General features: G+C 34.2%; 3 protein-coding genes across 3 annotated transcripts; 2 read left to right on the forward strand and 1 right to left on the reverse strand.

Moving 5' to 3' along the window:
* Positions 1-578: 578 nt before the first annotated feature.
* Positions 579-3,135, forward strand: LOC107432148 (fructose-bisphosphate aldolase 6, cytosolic). Its single transcript, XM_016043223.4, has 3 exons — positions 579-770; positions 1,721-1,948; positions 2,052-3,135. The coding sequence occupies exons 1-3, from the start codon at positions 743-745 to the stop codon at positions 2,870-2,872; spliced, it is 1,077 nt and encodes a 358-aa protein (XP_015898709.1). The 5' UTR covers positions 579-742; the 3' UTR covers positions 2,873-3,135.
* Positions 3,136-6,145: 3,010 nt separating this feature from the next.
* On the forward strand, positions 6,146-8,946 carry LOC125419437 (fructose-bisphosphate aldolase 6, cytosolic). The gene is made up of 3 exons (XM_048465360.2): positions 6,146-6,469; positions 7,518-7,745; positions 7,864-8,946. Exons 1-3 carry the CDS (start codon positions 6,442-6,444, stop codon positions 8,682-8,684), a joined length of 1,077 nt encoding a protein of 358 aa, XP_048321317.1. The 5' UTR covers positions 6,146-6,441; the 3' UTR covers positions 8,685-8,946.
* A 4,552-nt stretch (positions 8,947-13,498) lies between these two features.
* LOC107434964 (trihelix transcription factor PTL) lies at positions 13,499-17,348 on the reverse strand. The gene is made up of 3 exons (XM_025067730.3): positions 17,121-17,348; positions 16,478-16,994; positions 13,499-15,529 (listed from the first exon to the last, which is right to left on the reverse strand). Coding segments are annotated over exons 1-3 (1,809 nt in total). The 5' UTR covers positions 17,122-17,348; the 3' UTR covers positions 13,499-14,238.
* Positions 17,349-22,059: the final 4,711 nt, after the last annotated feature.

The raw sequence follows: 22,059 nt of genomic DNA on the forward strand, positions 1-22,059 counted from the left end.
CTAATTACTATAACACAATTAAAAAAGGGAAAAAACGAATAAACAAATTAAAGTGGAATCTGATAAATAAAAATAAAAGCCATTAAAAAAAAACTGTGTGCCAAAATTATTTTTGAAAAAAAAAAATTGTGTCGAAACTGTAATAAAAAACCAGGACCTAACCCGGTTTTGGTGTTGCTCTCGGTTTTCCCACCAAACTTGATGACTCACCCTCCACGCCACATGTTTTGACGCTTCCTAATTCCTACCCACCTCTTTTCGCCTGTTGGTTTTGTGCTTTTCTTTTGGCTAACTTTTATATGCCTTTCCTCTAGTTCCATTTACCAATATATCCTTCCCTTTTTACGTATTCAATCCCAATTCGAGTATATCAATCCTTTCCTTTTCGTCGTAATTATTCCAATATTTTCATCTCATATACTCCAAAAAATTATAATAATGATAATAATAAAGGGAAAAAGAAACCGCATAATATCATCTATTTTATCTTTATTTTGTTATTCCGTTTTTAGATAATGGGTCGCATGGCTCAGGACTACGACCATAAACAAAGCCGCCAAAATAGCGTTAGCACGATTTCGGAAGAAGGGGCAAAAGCGTAAAATTTTTTGAGGACCGACTTCTAGCCTGTGATATTAAAACCCTAACCCCTCTCGCCTCTGTCTCACTTATTAGCTTTCTCTACTGTTTTTCTACCCAGTCTCAAAGTCTCTCAGATTTCTTCTCTAAGCCGTTCAGAAAAATGTCTGCCTACAAGGGAAAATACCATGGTAATCACCTTCCATCTCCCCAATATCTATCGCTTCCTTCTGTAAGATTGACTTTCTTTCTATGGCGGTTTTGCTTTTGTTCTCCTTCATCGTTCTGTGTTTCTCTGGCTTTGACTTGCTTAGATCTATTTCTACTAGATTATTTATCATACTTGTGTTTGAATCGGAGTCCGTTATTGCTCCGGTTGAGCGAATAAGACTGTTTTGGTTTTTTTATACTTATGGATCTGTAGTTTTGTCGTTACTGAAGCTTGTGAGATGTTGATGCTCTGCTTTTGCTGCATCGTTCGCAAGTGCTTCATACCTTACAGATCCTTTAAGCCCGCTCAATTTTTTATTTATTTATTTTTTCTGTTATATTACTTTGATAGATGTAAAAGATTCAGTGATTTTCTTGAATATGGCTCATCTTTTGAATGATCTAGATATATAACTGTGTTCGTATACATGATTTCTTAATTTTAGATTCTTTCTTGTAAAAAATATAAAATAGATGATTATTTTTCGTTAGAGGGGGGGAAAAAAACTGTTGTGTTGGAGTCTTCATATGCAATTTTCTTCTTATGTTAGAGAAGTTAAATCACCATGTTTATTGTCCGTGCTTTCCGTAGGAATCCAGACTGTGTTTGATATGAGATAATGTTTTCCAGTCTCGAATTGCTAGTATTTGGTTGTATACCCGATTATTTGTGATGGTAGTCTAATGTTTGGTTACAATCCTATATTACTGATTAGTGATATCTTATTGTATCTTATGGTAGAATGTATTGATAATGAACAATTCTTGCCTGCGGCGGTTGTGCTCATTTTTATTAGTAGTGATCAAAGGTTTTGGTCCATTTGAATATCTTATAGTCTTCTTTATGGTCGGTTATTAGATCTGATCCCTACCTTTTTTATAGTAACATTATGATTCTGATTAAAATCTTCTGGGTTTTATAACACTGCAGATGAGCTCATTGCTAATGCTGCATACATTGGCACCCCTGGCAAGGGTATCCTTGCTGCTGATGAATCAACTGGAACAATTGGCAAGCGTCTTTCCAGCATCAATGTTGAGAACAACGAGCCAAACAGGCGTGCTCTTCGTGAGCTTCTCTTCACGACTCCCGGTGCTCTCCAATACCTGAGTGGAGTGATTCTCTTCGAGGAAACCCTCTATCAATCCACAGCTGCAGGTATAGTGTTTGCTTGAAATTCTGGAAGGGTTGGCCTGTATTCATTCTTGTATTGTTGGATGGATTCTTAATAACATCAATTATTTTTATGAATAATGTACAGGTAAGCCTTTTGTTGATGTCTTGAAGGAAGGTGGAGTCCTCCCTGGCATTAAGGTTGACAAGGGTACCGTAGAGCTTGCCGGAACCAATGGTGAGACAACCACCCAGGGTCTGGATGGCCTAGCCCAGCGTTGCCAGAAGTACTATGAGGCTGGTGCTCGTTTTGCCAAATGGCGTGCTGTGCTCAAGATTGGTCCAAATGAGCCTTCTCAGCTGGCCATCAATGAAAATGCTAATGGGTTAGCTCGTTATGCCATTATATGTCAGGAGAACGGACTTGTACCCATTGTTGAGCCTGAGATCTTGGTTGATGGACCACATGACATTAACAAGTGTGCTGACGTGACCGAGCGTGTTCTTGCTGCATGTTACAAGGCTCTAAATGACCACCATGTCTTGCTTGAGGGAAGTCTCTTGAAACCTAACATGGTCACCCCTGGATCACAATCTGCAAAGGTTGCTCCTGAGGTGGTTGCTGAGCACACGGTCCGAGCCCTGCAACGTACAATGCCTGCAGCTGTTCCCGCTGTGGTGTTCCTGTCTGGTGGACAGAGTGAGGAGGAGGCAACCCGCAACCTTAATGCCATCAACCAGTATAAGGGTAAGAAGCCATGGACTCTTTCCTTTTCATTTGGCCGTGCTCTTCAGCAGAGTACTTTGAAAGCATGGGCAGGAAAGGAGGAAAATGTTAAGAAGGCCCAGGCTGCTTTCCTCACCAGGGCCAAGGCCAACTCAGAAGCAACACTTGGAACTTACAAGGGTGATGCCAATATCGCTGAGGGTGCTGCTGAGAGTCTTCACGTCGAGAACTACAAGTACTAGAGATGCTTCAGCAGTCGTGTGCTCAATTTCAATTTTCTTTTGAAGAGTTAATACTTGTTAGGTTATTGATAAAAAGCTGAAGTAGCACTGTATGCGGAGCTTGGACTTGTTTTTATTTTTTTCCCCTTCCCCTATGTTGATTTGAGAACTGCTCGTATTGTCTTTATATATGGCGGGTTATCAGTGAATTGAGCTGTTTGATAATTGATACTGTAGTGCATCAACTGTGCATGCTTGAATAACATTTTCGTGTGTTACAATTATTTGATCTTTGATTTTAGTGTGTGCCAAAGTTGAAAAAGCACATGTTCATGCTTGAATAACATTTTCATTTATTACAATTATTTGAGCTTTAATTTTAGAGTGTGGCAGCGAGCACAGGTAACATATTGTTCTGATAATGAACTACTGTGTGCGTAGAGGATTTTGGTTTGTTTAGCGGGCAGGTAAAATCTATTCTGAAAAAACGTAACTGCTATATGTTTAGGGATGGATGAATGGTTATAAGTTGTAACAATCGACGTGTAACTTTCGTATCAATTATCTTGCATCTTTAATTGTATCTATTATAACCTGCAAGTAGATTCAGATGCAAGTTTAATTTTGTGTTGGAAGTGGAAAATAAAAGACTTTATATACCAAATAATATTATTATATTACAATCCATCATCATTTTCCTCTCTCGTACTCCGATAGTAGATTCAAAAATCAAGAGCACTATTTTATTAAAAGAATTCTAGTATATATGTTTTTGTTTTTTATTTTTTATTTTTTGATATTTTATTAAGTTATAAGATTGCAGACAATTTACAAACAGGAAGCACGTCCCATGTGGATTTATATTGAATATTGAACATCACTGCAGTTGGGACTAGGGTGGACCGTTGTCATAATAATATTTCACGTGGTAGAGGGGGTGTGGTTAAACTAATATATTTTTAACACGCAGAAAAAAAAAATAATAAAAAAAATAATTTACTCGAGTTATTTTAATATATTAAAAAGTAATATTCAGTAAAATAAAACGAATAAACCGAGAATATACCAAAGGAGTAGTAGGAGTAAAGGGGACAATCAATCTTTATCAGCGTCAAGTGGAGTTGATAATCATATGCAATCAGAAATTACTCAATTATGTGATGTTACATTTTTTCTGCGTCGGATCCACGCTTCGTTTTGGCGGTTGGTAGTGGGCGATGCGATTCTCTCGGCAAAACTTGGACTCCCGAATGGGGAAAGAGAAAAAGAGCGACTGAGGTTGGTGTAACTCCTCACTAATATTTACCCCAAAAAAAAAAAAAAAAAAAAAACTCGTTACTAGTTTTAATTAATTTATTTTTTTAATTATTTGTTCGTTTGCCTTTTTAAATGCTTTCATGTTTGATTGTTGTACACTCAATTGTGAACTAATTGAATTAAATAACATAACTAAAGGAGCTAATAGAATTTAGATTAACATCTCTTTCAATTTATATTTCTTTTTATATTTTAAAAAAAAATTTGTCGATGGAAATAATATTTTAGATTGTTGGTGCATTTTTTCAATATATATATATATATATATATATATTTATATTTATAAATTGAAAAATATAAATTTGAACACCAGATCTTAAACCTATAATGTAGAAGTGATTTTTTTTTTTTAATATTTTTTTTAATTTTTTTTTTATGTATATCAAAATAAATTTACTACTATATGAAAAATAATTTTATAGATAATCATCGTGTACAGATATATTTATTATTTAAAATTTAATGATATGAAATTATAATATTGATATAAAAATAAATCAACAAGTTGCAAGATGGAAATTTTCTTTATGATTTTTTCACTAAATAATAATCAAGGGAAAATATCAAATACAATTTCTTTATGACATTTGTTAATAAAATTCCTATGGCATGTTGAATGCAACCTAAAATGACTAATAAAATGCGTGTATTTTCTTTAATTTATTTTTCTTCAATACTGTATTCTCTATATAAGAAAATTAGCATGATTCAATTTATAAAGAAAGTAAATAAAATATGTTGCGCATGATTAAATGACGTTAACATGAAGTTTGGTGATGCTATTCTTGTTATAAAAATTGTAAAAGTTGGTTGAATGTGAAGCATAACTTGTATTATTACTATTATATAATTATTATAAAAGAATATTAGCAAAAAGAATAGTTAGATTATTATGTTTGACTTATATAGTAAATGGGATTGGTGGATGGAAAAATACCCATCATGGAGCATGAACTATGGCTTCATTACCAAAACATACTTAATACAAAATAAATATAAACTATACAGCCAGATTCAAGAATGGTGGCATTTTCAATTGAATTTATTGCATCACCCCGGATTTTATTAAGCACTTTTAACGTGGGGTGGCCCTTCCTAAGTGATTTTGGTTAGATGTGCTTCCAAATATTAAACAAAAACAAAGGGTCTTTGGAAATGTCATTCCATTTTCATACCTCACAACAATTATGTGCCTAAAAAGTCAAACCCACTTGAATTAGACAAATGCTGGATCCAATTTTCTTCAAAATATGCTGCATTATATATTGGGTATGTTTTTTCAATTATTTCTCTCTAATAAACTAGATCAGAAGGATTTGCATACTTAAAAAATGTATAGGACGTATTGCAGAGAGTTGTAGAAAATAAAAAGATACAGTAATTGGATATAAGAGAGGAATGTTAAAAATGAGTCCTGAGCCATTGGACCTGAAAACTAGAACCTAGTTCGCCGGCGTTGGTGGTAAGTGGTAACCATTTGGCCTTTTGCCTGCCAACCAAAACCCCTCAGTCACTCTCATCCCCACAGCAATATCAAAAATAAAAAAATAAAAAAATAAAAAAATAAATAAAAAATCTCAGCCCCACAGGATTTGTTTGGCTGGTTTTCGCTTCTTTTTTTTTTTTTTATTTGGTTAAGGTTTGACCCTTCCCAACCATCTATTCACGGTGCTTCGTTTTAAGCAGATTTTTGGAGGTCCCCACTTTGCCCTTTTTAATTGTATTACCGCTTTTAGCCTTCCCAAACTACAGTATCCCCTAGCTATACCTTGACCAATTGATAAAAAAAAATACACTGTTTCATTTAAAGTGAAAATTAAGTTGACAAATTATAAAATTATAACATAATTTCGTCTATTATCGTATTTGATATATTAATCATAAATCTTTATTTTGTTGAAACTTGAAATCGACTTGGAAATTGGGCATAAAGGCGTGGACTGCCAGAAACATGACAAGGCCAAAAACCATGGACGCGAATAAAAGGAGTTGGGTAGGTGGGGGGGCAAAAGGGTAATAATGGAGGAAACCGCTGATGATCTCCGACGGCACTGGTGATTAAAGTGAGCAAAAAGGAAAGCAAGATGCGCAAAATCCATGCTTCATCACGCACTCATATGCCTTTTATAGTTGCATTTAGTTTTTGACAAAATAAGCTTTTTCATATATTTTGATTATATAAACCAAGCCTTCCCAGTTTCCATCCCATTCTCTCTGCTTTAACCTCTCTCAATTATACTCTTTTCTCTCTACAAATCTTTCACTAATCAAACATGTCTTGCTATAAGGGGAAATACCATGGTAATTATCTTTTCTCACATCTACATTTTGGATTTTTCTTTTTAATTTTTTGGTGTTAGATCTGATTAATTATTATTAGTATTATTATTTTAGATTGAATTGGATAGATTTATTATTGTTTGCTCTCAATTATTGTCCATTTTTTGTTGTAAACGCATTTTCTTTTTGAATACAAGAGGACGGACTCTTTGATCTCTGGTTTTTTCCAAACTGCTTTAATTGGAAAAACCGATTTCCATTATTTAATTAAGAGCGTGGTTCCGTACTGTTTGATTTCATATTCCTTTTTTAAAACCCACCTACCCTCATTGTACCCTACAAATAATAATTAAAAAAGGTATTTGCTTTTATGACTGCACGTTCTTTGTTAGGTGTGGATCTGAGTAATGTTCATTTTTGGTCGACCAAATATGAATTTCTAGATATGGAGATCTAATCCCATATTACTTATATGCACCTTCAAATCTCATGCACTTATAAGCCTGAGTTTTGAGGTGAAAAATTGCATGTCAAGGCTAAAGCATGAAATATTATCCAGACTATACTGTTATTTATATTGCTTATTAAAATGTAGATGTGTTACTAGCGAAGAAAGAAAGCAAAAAAAAAAAAAAATGTAGATTTATATGCTGTTAGAATGGCTTAGAGAGTTTAACACAATTTTATGCCAATTTGTCATCCTTCGATGCAACATTATCATTTTCTTTCCTGGACTTCCACAATGTAGGAGATATATTATTCTGTTCGCTATAATAATAAATAGTTTGATAGCAGAGAGATCGAAATCTTTTTGTTACTTGATTTCAGTACTTACTGCTGGAATTGAAATCAAACATTGAAAACCAACTCTGATTTACCCTAAAATTATATTTGAAGAAACAATTTTGCATTTTTAACCCAGTGTGAATTTGAATTACAATAAACAGGATTTTATATTTTATTCGTCCTCTTGTTTATACTTGTAATTTCTTGCATTACATTTCTAAAAGGAATTAATGCCTGTAATTTTCTTGATAAAAAAAGTGACGGAATTATGGATGAGATGCAGATGAGCTGATTGCTAATGCTACATACATTGGGACACCTGGTAAGGGTATTCTTGCTGCGGATGAGTCAACTGGTACAATTGGAAAACGTCTTGCAAGCATCAACACTGAGAACAATGAGAGCAATAGACGTGCTCTTCGTGAACTCCTTTTCACCACTCCTGGTGCTATGGAATGCCTCAGTGGAGTCATTCTCTATGAGGAAACTCTCTATCAATCCACAGCCGATGGTATTCTAATTGACCGAAACAACATCCACTTATGAATTTTAATTACTTAGTGTTTCAAGTTTGTTAATTTAATCACTTTGCAATCCTTTATGTTTCTCTTATAATGTACTCCATGCAGGTAAGCCATTTGTTCAAGTTTTGAAAGAAGGTGGAGCCCTCCCAGGCATTAAGGTTGACAAAGGCACTGTTGAGCTAGCAGGAACAAACGGCGAGACAACCACACAAGGTCTCGATGGCCTAGGCCAGCGTTGCCAAAAGTACTACGAAGCTGGTGCTAGATTTGCCAAATGGCGTGCTGTGCTCAAAATTGGGCCTAATGAGCCATCTCAGCTAGCCATCAATGAAAATGCAAATGGGTTAGCCCGATATGCAATTATATGCCAGGAGAATGGGCTAGTTCCAATTGTTGAGCCAGAGATCTTGGTTGATGGACCTCATAACATTGACAAATGTGCGGAAGTAACAGAGCGTGTTCTTGCCGCATGTTACAAGGCTCTAAACGACCACCATGTCCTCCTTGAAGGAACACTTTTGAAACCTAACATGGTCACCCCTGGATCAGATGCCAAAAAGGTTTCCCCTGAAGTGGTCGCTGAGTACACGGTTCGAGCTCTGCAGCGTACAATGCCGGCGGCAGTTCCTGCTGTGGTGTTCCTCTCTGGTGGGCAGAGTGAGGAGGAAGCAACTGTGAATCTCAATGCAATGAACAAGCTCAAGGGTAAGAAGCCCTGGTCGCTAACTTTCTCATTTGGACGTGCTCTTCAGCAGAGTACTCTGAAAGCATGGGGAGGAAAAGCCGAAAATATTCAAAAAGCTCAGGCTGCTTTCCTTACCAGGTGCAAGGCTAATTCAGAAGCAACACTTGGAACTTATAAAGGGAATGCTAATCTTGCAGATGGTGCTGCTGAGAGTCTTCATGTTAAGGACTACAAGTACTGATTATGAAGAAATGTTTTAGTGTTTCTATTTAGCTTCTTTTTTTTGTGGTTCTGTTTTTTGGTGATTACATTGAGGCATGGTTATAAGGATGTCATGCTCACTCAGGCATAGGTTTAGTGAATCTTTTATTTTTGGCTTTCTTTTTTGCATCTTCCCCATCTTGGTTATTGGGGTTAGTTTGTAGCAATAAGCTTGAGGATGTGCATGTTGCAACGATTTTCCTTCTTTATTGAGTTTCTGATACTATTTTGTTTTTCTGTTACTTGCAAAACTATTATTTATCATTTAAACAAGTATTTTGACATAATTAATAATAATCTTACATGTTCTTTTGTTTCCTATATTTCAAATTTACGTTTCTCCTTATTTATTTATTTTTGGTGAATTTCAAATTTACATTCTTGGCTGATATACCAAATGTTTCTTTTTATGAATACAAAATGCAAGAAATGTTTGATAACTGTATAGAATTGGGCTGGGATTCATAATGAAGCACTAGAGCCCATTCTGTGCAATTGGGCCGACAAGTAAAATTGGTTTGGGTGGATTAAGCAAACTTTGTTGCAAACCATAAAGTCCAATTGGGTAATACTGTAGCCTATGGCTGTACTGTCATATTTATAAATAAATACTTTTAAATAATCTGATATTGGAAAAGATTCTATGTCTGAACTTTTCATTGTTTTATAGTAATTTATCTTTTCTTGGAGAAAGAAAGGGCTTTATGTTTCTTTCACACCAATTAAATTTTAATTATTTATTGACTCCGACTCCAAGGAACAAGGGTGTACTGGCAGCTTACTATTTACGGCCAAAAATACCAAAAGCAGGTAACACACCCAGTTTTTCCAATTTCGTTCTTCTTTATTTTTTTATGGGGGTCATCAGTAAGTCGTCACATCGATCAGTGAGGAAGTCCATAAAGCTTGGCATGAGTTAGATTTCGATATTTTCCATAATTGCAAATATAATTTGACTGCTAATGATGTAAAACTTTACTCATATCCTTGGACAAGCAAGAAAGATTCAAGATTTCATGAAATAGGAAAAAAGGAAAAGAGAAAGTGGGAGAGAAAAAAATAAAAATAGAAAGAGAAAAATGGAGGTCCAGTACTTGCAGAGAGTGACAATGACTGTAAATTATATGTCTCTGACTCTCTCCCCATTGCTTTGGTTCCGTCTGATAGTGGTGGGAAGCTTCTTCACTCTTTCCTCAGTACGGGCAAAGAGTCTAAATATGTGACAGATCTTGCGTGGATCGTTATATTTATATATATGGACGACTTTATATGCATGTATTTTTGTACCATTTTGCATTTACAAAGAGATGGAAGAAGCAGAACTTGCATAGCTTCTTGTCCTCAATCTTTCTTTTCTTCCTTTTTTTCTCTCTTTTAAAGGGATAAGATACCCAAAGTTCCTTTTTTCTACCTATTCTCTATTCTCTAAAGTAACCCTTTATTTAATACGAGATGGTCCACTTTAGATGTATTTAATGGAGAAAAAGATCTATGAGGACGTACCTCTTTTGCCCTATGCAACTTCTTAACTAAAAGCTCTAGGTTTTGTTGGGATTTTAGAAACTATTTATGAAGGCAGACGGAAAGAGTATTTTAATACTGATATCTGACGTACAATTTTTCTATTATTTGCTTTAAGTACTCTTCTTGCTTTTTATTTATATATTTATTTTCTCTGCTTAGCTTTCAATTTTTTTTCCTAGAAAAAGAAAATAATAATAATAATAAAGAGAATGATATGGTCAATTAACATCATTACTATATATTATTCTTTCAAATGAATCATGCTAGAGGTTTCAAGAAACGTATCTAATATTTATAGCTTCAATGATTAACTTATTTATATTTAGCCCTCATTTTTTTTTTTTGAAAATTAATTACTTGTCACCTTGCCAATTACTTCATTTTTTTTATTTACTTATTTTTTTTGTGTTCTTAATGAGTTTCCAATATTGAAGAGCCTATAAATACAAATATTACTCTTTTCAAATTCATTTTAACAAGTATAACTTTTATCTAATTTATTTAATTAAAATGTAAAGTTCATTCTTTGTTGCTACTACGCCCACACAGCACTAGAATCAAGTCGTAGGATATCTTAAAATCTACTATTATTTTAATTTTTTACTTTATTATTATTATTTTTTAAATTTTAAAATAGTAGACATTTCTTACTTTTCTTTTGAATTTTAAATCATATGAATCGGTCATGAAACCATGATATTTGGACGACCTTTAAATATTCTCCTCAAACATAGCCAAACGAAATATTAAAAATAAAATAACTTGTAGACTAGGGCTGTAAATAGGTTTGAGTAATTCACGATCGATTTGTGATCAACTTGGTTAAAGCTTGCTTAAACTAGGCTATTTGAAAAATAAGTGAATCTTAATTAGTAAGTAAAGCTCATATCATATACGAATCAATTTTGAGTAACTTGTAAGTAGCTCATGAATAGTTTAAATTTGCATTTTTTTTTATATATACATATAAATATTTATTATTAATTTAAATATATAGAAAATTTATAATACATAAATATTATATTTATATCCAATTTTATAAAAAAAATAAAAATGTAAATAAAATGCATAATTTAGTAGCTAGTGAAAACAAATTTAAAAAAATTTATGTTCAAAATTTTTTAGACTTTGATCTTATAAGATCCTAGTCAATTTTATGAGATTGAATCAAGCTTGATCACTCTAAAATTATGCAAGCCAAGCTTGAGCATCCTAATACTTGGCTTGGATTGAATCATTTGCACCTCTAATATAGATAGAGTTGCAAAGTATCTTGGTTCTATATATTTATGCTAGAAAATGAGTTTATTTTCGTTTTCCCTTTTTTAGCAACAAGAAACGTTCTTTAAACTTGCCATGTTTCAAATGGTCATGATTTCATTCATAGACACTAGTTTGCAACACTTGTGTACATTTATTTTATTTTTGGTAAATACGGTACTTGTATACCTGCTTCTTCTTGATCATGCATTAAGATTGTAGGTGTAGTGCTTTGTTTTTATGCAAAACTGACCCTTTCTATATGATAAAAATTTATCTGATGTATACATATTATGTTTTAAATTGCTAATGTATAAATATGTATAATGATATGTTGGAAATATATTTCCAAAGGAATATTTAATTAGTCATCTTAATTGATGAATTAAAATTTTAATTGAACAAATGACAATTTTTAGCATTTGCTACATTACTAGCGGTCCAACATGATGAGAAGTTCCCGACAAATCAAAGAGCTTTATTTATATATCGAAACGAAATTTGTACTTTTCCCCTTCCATTTCCTATACGAATACAAATCATAATTGCATAAAAATTGATGGGCCATCGTTTCACTTTTGTTTCTCATTTCGCGATTTTATTAATTAGTACTTAAATATGCATTAAATAATTTGAAAAAAAAAGAGTAAAATTTGTTTTTAAAAAAACCTTCAATATTGTAACCAAAAAACTTTAAACTTTAAACTATATACATATACATATATATATATATATATGATCTTTCTTTTAAAGAAAGGTACATATAAAAATTCACTAGTGAGAGAATTTCTAACTTAATTAAATCAAAATATATTTGTGCTAAATATTAAGAATTATCACATTTTATTTTAGATTTTTAAATTTAAATTCAAATAAATTAGATAAGACAGCCAACCAATAAAATGCATTTGATATATAAGCATGTTGAATTTAATTAAAGAAGGGATTCCTGATAAGACATGCACTCTAAATATATATACATAAATAAAATATAAAATATATATATATATATATATATATATATATATTATATTATGGTTGAGTTGCAGAATGGTATGGCATGCTTGGTACTCTTTTGTTGCTGCACTGCGCATGCTTGTTTACAATATTGCCAAAAGATACTAGTGGCTACGAATGCACAGAATGGCAATTACATATCCTATTCCTTTTTGTTTAAAAAAAAAATGAAAAAAAAAAAACTTAATTCATTTCCTTTTGCACGGACATATAATTAAACTCACATTATTATAGACTAAGTGAATTTAATCCTCAAATTTATATTATTCCTCTCAATAGCAGACGCCATTTCATAACAAAATTAAGGCATTTTTTGTTGACTCACTATACTATCACGATACATATGCTCCTGTACTTTTCAAGTGATTGGTTTTTTCTAACCGGAAAATTGTGATATAAAGAAAGTAAACGAACAAAACATATTTTTCTTTTGTTAAAGTCAAAAAAACATAATTACTGGTTTGAATAATGCTGAAGTCTTAACCAATGCATATTTTCTAGCATCATGGATACTGCGCGTGTGCCTTATGTTCTAATCGGGTGTGTTAAATGTATAATAAAAAAGCAAGATTTAAACCACAAAAAAAAAAAAAGAAAAAAAAAAAAAGAAAAGAAAACGAGTAATAGAAAAGAAGCCGATGAATTTTTGAAAAATTGTAAGAATTAAGAGTGAAAACAGTTAATATAATTATAAACTGGATGTCTTTCAAGAAATTGGTAATAGAGTTCTTTCATATTCACTACTTACAAAATAAATAATATATAGCTCTTTCATTTTGTAACATTATGCATCGTCTTTAGTTTCTAAAAACGCATTCCGAGTAATATTTGCCCTTTAATACAATAAATCAGTGTGCGAATAAAGTTAAATAAAAATTTTATAAATCTAAATGATAAAATCCTTGGAGCATGTCATTTCACATGCTAATAGTATATGAATATATATATATATATATATAAAAGGATGTTGAAATTTAAAATATGATTCTAGAATATAAATATGCAGTATCTATTTCAATAATTTATAATATGCAATTATTGATACTACACAGATTCCATCAATATTTTCTCCCACTCTCCGAAGGGCAAGAATATCTTCTTCTTATTGCCTCCCAAACACACACGCGTCTCAGTCATTAATTAATTATGATCATTTCCTCGGGATTCAGATCAGTTACCAACAATACTCCACCAAAAAAACCGGGAAAAAAAAAATCAGTCACCAAAAAAGAGAAAATTACCAACAAAACATGTGAAATGAAGGTTGAAATAAATGAACTACAACAGTAGAAACCATCTGCATGCAAGAAGTAAAAAATCCCCCCAAAAAAGAAAAAAAAAAAAAAAGTTCATAAAGGTTTAGGGATGATGATGATGATGATCACCACATACTAGAAAACATTTTCAACCTCCATTGCCCATTAAGCTTCAGCAACAAAGCAAGATATAGACCCCCATTATTGTTCCCTCTAAAATGTCCATGTCCCATGTCCCAGGTTCCAAGTCCCCTATACATGAATCTTCTTCGGTTAGCTCAGCTTGCTTACATTTTGTAAACCAAACCCCCCAATCCCATCTCCCACGATAAAGATATTGTCAAATTACCTTTTTTTTACCTCATAAAAAAGTCAACCTCCTCCTCCCAAGCACTAGATTTGCTCCTACTTCTTATAGAACAAAAAAAAAAAAAAAACAAACCTTCCATGTGCTATAGCTCTACCAAACTCTTAACTTCACTGGTTTTGACCTCCTTTGCTAAGCTTCAACCCATAATTGTCCCACAAATTTTCCCCTTCGCTCATCAAGAAAGGAAAACAACTATCATGAACTGCATTGCTTAAATTAGGATGAGAAGGAGAAGAACCATCATTATTAGCATGCCCTTGTTCATTCATTTCACAATAGCTTCCTCCTCCTCCTCCATGGTTGTACAAAGAGGAGCTTGCTGATTCATTGTTCTGAAAGTAACCACCACCACAGCTGCTTCTCGAGTTTTCCTTGCGTTTCTTGCTGAATTCCTTCGCTGCCGCGGTCTTCCTGGTGTAATTGTTGATGTTCTCCCACTTGTCTTTGCACATCAAAGCGCTCCTCTCGTATCCCATACGGGCCATCTTGTTAGCTATGTCCTCCCACAAAACCGCCTCATCTGAAAACCCACCGCCTTGTTGAAACCTCGATTCCATACCGGCTCTCAATTGAATTAGTCTAGAGATCTCTAATTCCGGCCAGGTTTCGTCGTCTTTTGGAGTTTTGCTAAGCATTTCGCTTCCATCATCATGATTCTGGTCATCTTGGAGTTGATCAGACATAAGACCACCCTGATCAGCCTCAGGCGATGGAACTCTTATTTCTTTTCCCGTTAATTTGTGCAAAGCTTCCATTAAAGCCGAATCCCTCGCTTCGATCCAAGCTCTTTCTTTGGCCCAGAATTTATGTTCTCTGTCAATTCGAGCAGCTTCTTCTTTCCTCCATTCTTCTTCTCTTAAACTCCTCTCTTTCTCTTTCTGTTCCAGTGTTCCCATTAGCTTCTCCAACCATGCCTCTTGTTTCTCCATCAGCTTCCTCATCTGCCAGTCGATGAAGTCTTTTATCTTGGTCTTCCAATTCTTTCCACCGCCTCTCCTTTTCCTATTCCTCTTCTCCGACGAATCATTGTCCATTAGATCGTTGTCGTCTGAGGATGTCGTGTCGAATTCGGAGGAATTAGAGAGGCTTAGGCTATCACAAGGCTTGTGCAACTGGTATGAAGCTTCTTGATTTGGTTGATGAGCGGGATTGGTGTTGTTGGTTGTGGTATGAAATCGAAGACCACCACTGGTACCGACAAAATGGGTTTCGGGGACTGAGACTGCATTGCTGGTTTCTCCATAGAGAGCTTCTAGCTGACGAAAGAATCTGTAGTGCTTACCGTCTTGTCTTCCAGCTTTCCCTTCTTTGGTTTTCTTGTAGTATTTGTACAAGTTCTCGAATTTTTCCCTGCACTTTTTCCCACTCCTTTGGTATCCATGTTCCTCAGACATAATCCTATAAAAAATAAAAAAATAATTAAAAACACACACACAAATTGACGAGTAGATATGCTAAAATACAAAAGTGTAATTTTTGAACCCTAGATATTGAATTGGGAAAAAAAATAAAGAAATAAAAAGGCCCAAAGTAATTAACGATGAATGTTAGGAAGCATGATGTAAATCCCATGTCATGTGGTTTCCTAGATGAGAAATAACAGTCTATGTAAGCATGTATGTAAGTTTTAATTTTGCTAAACAGAGATATTGGGTCATCGGCTGAAGCTTATCTTCGTAGATGATGGTCTTTTTGTCAGGATAAGAATCAGTAGTCGATGAGTAGTAGTAGTAGTACACTTAAGCAACAGAAAAGGTCAACTATTATTTCGGCGAAAAACCAGTAAACCTTGCACTTAAAAGAGGGTACATATTTTCAACATGGAAGACGAGTCAGTAGTAAGAGCCACAGGAAGAGAGAGAGCCATCTATTCTGTGTTAATTTACCAACTACTGAATAATAATTAAATAATAAAGAACAATACCCAGATCTTTAAAACGAAGCGAAGAAGGAAGTTACACTGTGTTTCCAATTACTATACCTTCAATAAGTGTTAGTTATTTCCTAGCTAACTCGACAAAGAAATATTGGGGGCAAAAAAAAAAAAAAAAAAAAAAAGTAATAAGATATGTGATTTTGCTTCAAGAATTAATTTGAAGCATCAAGTTTTGTTTGAAACAAAATGAGCGAGAGAAAGAGAAAGATAGCTTTCTTGTACTCCATAGGAAAAAAAAAATAGTCATATATACTGTTTTGCTTAAAATCTCCAACCCAAAACATCAACAAGAAAAGTGAAGAAGAAGAAGACGTTGAAGTAGAATAAAAAGATGGAAAAAAAAAATGAATTAGGGTGTATGATTAAATAATATTAATAAAAATAAAAAATAAAAAAAGAAAGGGACATACCTGGAGACTTCGTCCCAGAGAGGACCTTTTTGATTAGCCTCTTTGAACTTAAAATCAAGACGGGATCTGATCTCCAAGAGAGTGAGAGTCTCTTGCCTTGGCCATCTCCCAGTACCGCCATCGCCGCCGAGACAACCAGCAGTCTCAGCCTCTAACCCACCACTAAACGAAGGACCGGAAGTAGCTGTCACAGTGATGGAGGCTGTAGAAGTAGCAGCGGAATCAGCAGAGCGAAAGTCATGATGATGATGATGATGATGAGGGGGAGGAGGAGGAGGATTGAGGCCACGAGGCAAAATCTCAGGAACCTGACGACCAATCATCATCATCTCGTAAGGCTGAGGAGGAGGCTGTCCAGCACCCAAACCCCGGTGGCCGGAGAATAGGTCAGCCGCTCCACCACCACCCTGTGGGATGGCCGGAAAATGAGGCCTGCCGCCGTTCATCAGCCGCCTGAGATCGGCCATGCCATATTGATCCTCCATTTCCATATGTGTAGTAGTAGTAGTACCACCCACTAGAAAATAATAAGCAGAAAAATTAAGCTAAGCTGAAAGATAAAGGTGCTGAGAGAGAGAGAGAGAGAGAGAGAGAGAGAGAGAGAGAAAGTGAGATAGAGCGATAGAGAGAGAGAGCGGCAGACTCGGATCGTGTCGTCCACGAAAAAGCTCGAATTTAAGCACAGGACAATGGTCCCATGGTCTGTGTCAAAGTGTGTGTATGTATGCGAGTGTGTGAGAGAGAGAGAGAGAGGCTTTTTTTTTTTTTCTCCTTCGTTTCTCTTTTAAAACTCCATCTATTCTAACTTCGTTTGCCACTTTTTGTTTTTGTTTCAGTACAAGGGGGTTTGGGGAGTGTTTGGACAAAGCGGGGGGAACGCCACCCAAACGGATGACCCCAACCCTATGGCAGCTATTTAGGGTGTGAGAGAGAGTACTGCCAGTGTGATAGACCAGACCAATGAACATGAGACACGTGGATGCAGCTGTTGGAGGACGAGTGGAGTACAGAGGAGTCGTGCCTCGCTGACGCGTGTACAGTGCCTAGGATCCTGCCTTTTTGACCACACTCTCTCCCCACCCTCTGCGCCCAACACGCTCTCAGTCTTAGTCTCAGTCTCTCTCTCACCCTGCCTGGGGCTGCCTCTTTCCAGTGTACAAAACTGCCTTAACCAACCATTCTCTCCCACGTCACCCTCTTTATTATTATTATTATTATTAATTTGCTGATGCTGTTTTTAAAACTCTCATACGTTCTTCCCTCCTTCCTTCTTTTAGAATTAGCCCCCTTCACTAAACGGCGTGGCGTTCTCTTAATTTCTTTTTGTTATCAGTTTTCTCTTCAATATGCTGCCTGTAGCTGTAAGTTTAAATCAAATAAAATAAAAATAAATAAAAATCGATGCAGGTTATGAACGAACTGCCAACTACGAAACCATCATAAAAGCATATGGATAACAAGAATTCGTACTTGGCACGGCAATATGCAAATTTCACATATTCCTTTCCTCCTGTTTATCTCTTTAATGACACCATGTCCTTTAATATTTTTTTTTAATTTATATATATATATATATATTATATTTATGTAAAATTATATATATATATATATATACACTTAATAACTTTTATATATATATATATATAGAGTTATTTATAAACTGCCATTTGCAGGATAATTATGGAGATAAAGATAAAGATTTTAAAAAAAAAAAAAAAGATGAAAACAAAAGCCTGACCTCATGTAATGTTGCTCATTAAATTCATTACTTCAGGAAGACTGTTGCTTTTTAATTTCATTTATTCTTAAAAAAAAAAAAAAGAATTAATTTTGTCTGCCCCTTTTTAATTTTTTTGACCCCTGAATAAATGAAACCTCCAGATAGGAAAGAATTAGAAATATATAAGTAAGCATTTTTTCTGTACTTTTTGTATTAATTTTTTACTCTGTCTTTGCATATATTTACTTTCTTTTATTTATTTTTGTTCAACATTCTAATTGTCTACATCCTTTATCTAAGACTCTTCTGTGTTATTAATTTGACTTTTAAGGTTAATATGAACACATTTCTTTCCCCTATTTCAAATCGAGCACTAGAAAATTGTGAATTAATTTGCATATGATTTCAAACAGTTTTAGCAATCCCAGCTAGTTAGTATTGTCACACAGCTTCATGGATACATGGGTTCATTATCTTTACTCTATGCTATACTGTACCGAATTTTAGCCCAAGATGTTGAAAGATTCCATTAAATAAATACCTGACAATTATAATTCGCAAATTCTTAATTGCTTCCCCCCCCCACCCCCCCCCCCCCCCCCCCTAAATTAGATTATAATAAATGCTTGTAAATAAATCTTTTATCCTCTGTGCACTTATGCATCATAAAACAAAATATTGCATTATCCTTGTTTGCACACTAAGGGTCATGTCCAAAGTGGTAAGCAAATCAATTAGAAAACTATATTTCCCTTTGAAAATTTTGTCATAAATACCTATTTTTATTTATTTATCTGCAAGAACCAATTTTTCATCTACTGTCCAGGAAATAAATTAACAGTATATAAAATTTAATACAAAAATACAGCGAGGTTTCTTAGAGACATCGAGGGTTTTGTTTGCTGGGTAGCTAAACATACAAAGATTATGTCTTTCCGGCAACAGATTTGTTATTGTCTTTTGACAAGGGTTAGGTGTATTAGTTGGAAATTTGGAATATATATGTTTGCATCATATAAATGTGACTGAATTAATCATGTTTAATAAAAATGTTTGATCTTTGTTCAGGTTTTACATTAACTAATCAATTCCAATCCAACTTTTCAATTCAAAGAGATTCAGGAAAAAAATAATTGCCAAATATACATGTATAAAATTTAATGATCAAAAGTTATGTATTAAAAATTTGATTAATATGTACACACAGCTCAAAGAGAGTGATGTTCATGCACCTAACGATATATGTTATCGCTTTATCGTACACCTAGAGACAAATAAGAATTTGCTTTTTTATTATCACATTATACCTGTAATTCTTTCATATTATTTGTCAATTAACTCCTTTATGTGTGTGTGTGTGTGTGTGTGTATCTTGGCCACCTATATATATCCCCAGCCGCACTGCAAACATCTTCGCTAAATCCTATTTATTTGAGCTTCCCTATGGTGCTTGTACTATTTCATACATCAAATTTTCTACAGATTGACGTGAATGTTGATGTTTTAATAGACATCACCTAGTTATATCCTTATGTAATCAAGCTATTTATTAATCATATTCAGTTGCAATTAAACAACATTCATTATAATTCCAGGATTCACCTGATTGTATAGCATAGCCTATTCAATTATTATATCAAAACAAAAGGAAAAAATAAAATAAATAAATAAAAATTATAAATAGATATTCAAGAAAGCTGGTTTATGTAGCACTTGCAGCATCATATGGCATTCATACTTTGAAGGTAGTTTCATTTCATAATCAAGTGATAGCAAAGGCAGTTTTATTTCATGATCAAGTGATTGCAAAGGCAGTTTTATTTCAATTAAGAACAATATGAATTGGGGAAAAAAAATGATCATTATAAACTTCTCTCTTATTTAAAAAAAAAAAAAAAAAATCTTTCTCTAATTTAATACTTATCCTGTACTAAATCATAAACTGAAAAATAAAGAATAACAGGAATAGGAAATGAAAATGATAGAATTGAATATGTAACAATTTGCATAGAAACTTGTTAAATAATGGACTCGTTTGGAACAGAATTAGAGACTCCAAATTATATGCAGGAAAAAAAAAAAAAAGGGAAAAAAAAAAAAAAGGAAAGAAAGGTATGAAGAGAAGCAAACTGTGCAGAGGCAGAAGCATTATGAAAGCCAATAATCGAAGAACCGACTGATACTGGGCATGCTGCAATAGCTCTTAGCTGAGCGTTGGCTGCAAAAGGTGGGCCCCTCTTAATCTTCGTCCATTAGTTCTTACTTGAACATAAACATCAATGGCCATGTGCTTACCAAGCTGTTGTCGAAATTGGTGATGCACGTTGCGTAGTAGTATTTCTGACATTTGTGTACTACATACCTCCTTTTTCATTTAATACGGCTGCACTGCACTCCTCCACCAAGCCCTTTTGGTTCTGGGGTCGCTCTCCCTTATTTCACACTCACTCACTCACTCACTCACTCTCTTAATCAATTCTGGTACCTCTTCTCATAATTCACTCTTAATCCTTTCTTAATTTTCTCTTTTAGCATAATTATAAATGTGGAACGATACCGATATTATTCTAGATGTCCAAGATTAGTTCCGGAGAAGGCAAGCGAAAGCAAAAAATTAATTAAACCATGACCCTGTAGTTTAATTGATTCTGCAATATCTCTTTAATTTCATGTCCGTGAGCAAAATTAATTAATGGGGTGTTTGTAATTTTAAATTGTTTTTTTTTCTTTTTTTATTAAAGGAAAAAGAAAAATTAAAAGAAAGAAGAGGGGGGGGGGGGGGGGGGGGGGGGGGAAGAAAGAAAGAAAGAAAGAAAAATCCAGTTGGGATGATGTTGTAATTTCAAAGAGAAAAAAATTGGAAGAGAGGAAGACAGAGGCACGTAGTCTACAGAAGAATCTCAGTGGGTCTGAGAGTTATCTGAAGGAGGGGTCAGAGGGGGCTCAGATCTGATAGCTTGCTTTTGAAGGAGCAGAACGTTCCATCCATGCATTTGCATAATAACAACAACAATATATCGAAAGGTGCACGAATGGCCCATGAACCACGCTGATCAGGTGCTGCAGGCTCCTTTTCTTTTTCCTAAACCCACCCTCCCCTCTCTCTTTGTTCTGACGTGGCATCTCAAGATTTGAATCATTGACTGCACCTTGCTTCATTGGGGGTCGTGTGGGTCCTACCCATTTTTTGGGGCAATTTAATTACACATTGATGATCATGCTTTTGGATCAATGATGGACGGATCAGATTGAAAGATGGTATGATGACAATTCGTAGAGAGAGGGGAGAGAGAGAGAGAGAGGGGGAAAAGAGAGACAAGGGCAAAGATGAAAAGGGGACCCCTTACTTTTTTATGATTCTTTCATGCATCGGATCATCCAAATTTGTGAGTGTATGTATCTCCAAGAAAAAAATGAAAAGAAAGAAAGAGAAGGAAGATGAGGAGCTAAATCAGCTCTCTGGCATATGGATGAAAGTCATCCTACTTTTTTTTTTTTTTTTCCTTCTTTCTTTTTAACTTTTGTAGAGATTTGATGACTCAGAATTTGAATATGAAAAAGCATGTCAACTATCTTCTGTTCTCTCTCTCTCTCTCTCTCTCTATATATATATATATATATATGAATTAGAGCAGATGATTTGAATGAGGACCATATGAAAAAGTGTATTGTATATAGGTCCAGTTTTTGAACCATATATGCCTGCCACCTAATTTTTTTTTTTTCTTTTCTTTAATCCTTAGTTTTCTTCTCGGCCAATATACTGCTTAACGGGTTTTCTATTAGATTCCAAATCTCTATTTGAATGGGGGGTAAATATGCTTTGCAATATTGCTAGACAATTGTCACTGACATGGCCACT

This window comes from Ziziphus jujuba, chromosome 11 (genome assembly GCF_031755915.1).
Source record: "Ziziphus jujuba cultivar Dongzao chromosome 11, ASM3175591v1".
NCBI lineage: Eukaryota > Viridiplantae > Streptophyta > Magnoliopsida > Rosales > Rhamnaceae > Ziziphus > Ziziphus jujuba.

Coding starts and splice junctions, on each gene's coding strand:
- LOC107432148 (XM_016043223.4), top strand. CDS start 743: ATGTCTGCCTACAAGGGAAAATACCATG. Junction 771..1,720: donor CTACAAGGGAAAATACCATG/GTAATCACCTTC, acceptor ATAACACTGCAG/ATGAGCTCATTGCTAATGCT. Junction 1,949..2,051: donor CTATCAATCCACAGCTGCAG/GTATAGTGTTTG, acceptor AATAATGTACAG/GTAAGCCTTTTGTTGATGTC.
- LOC125419437 (XM_048465360.2), top strand. CDS start 6,442: ATGTCTTGCTATAAGGGGAAATACCATG. Junction 6,470..7,517: donor CTATAAGGGGAAATACCATG/GTAATTATCTTT, acceptor GATGAGATGCAG/ATGAGCTGATTGCTAATGCT. Junction 7,746..7,863: donor CTATCAATCCACAGCCGATG/GTATTCTAATTG, acceptor TACTCCATGCAG/GTAAGCCATTTGTTCAAGTT.
- LOC107434964 (XM_025067730.3), bottom strand. Junction 15,530..16,477: donor CTCTGGGACGAAGTCTCCAG/GTATGTCCCTTT, acceptor TATTTTTTATAG/GATTATGTCTGAGGAACATG.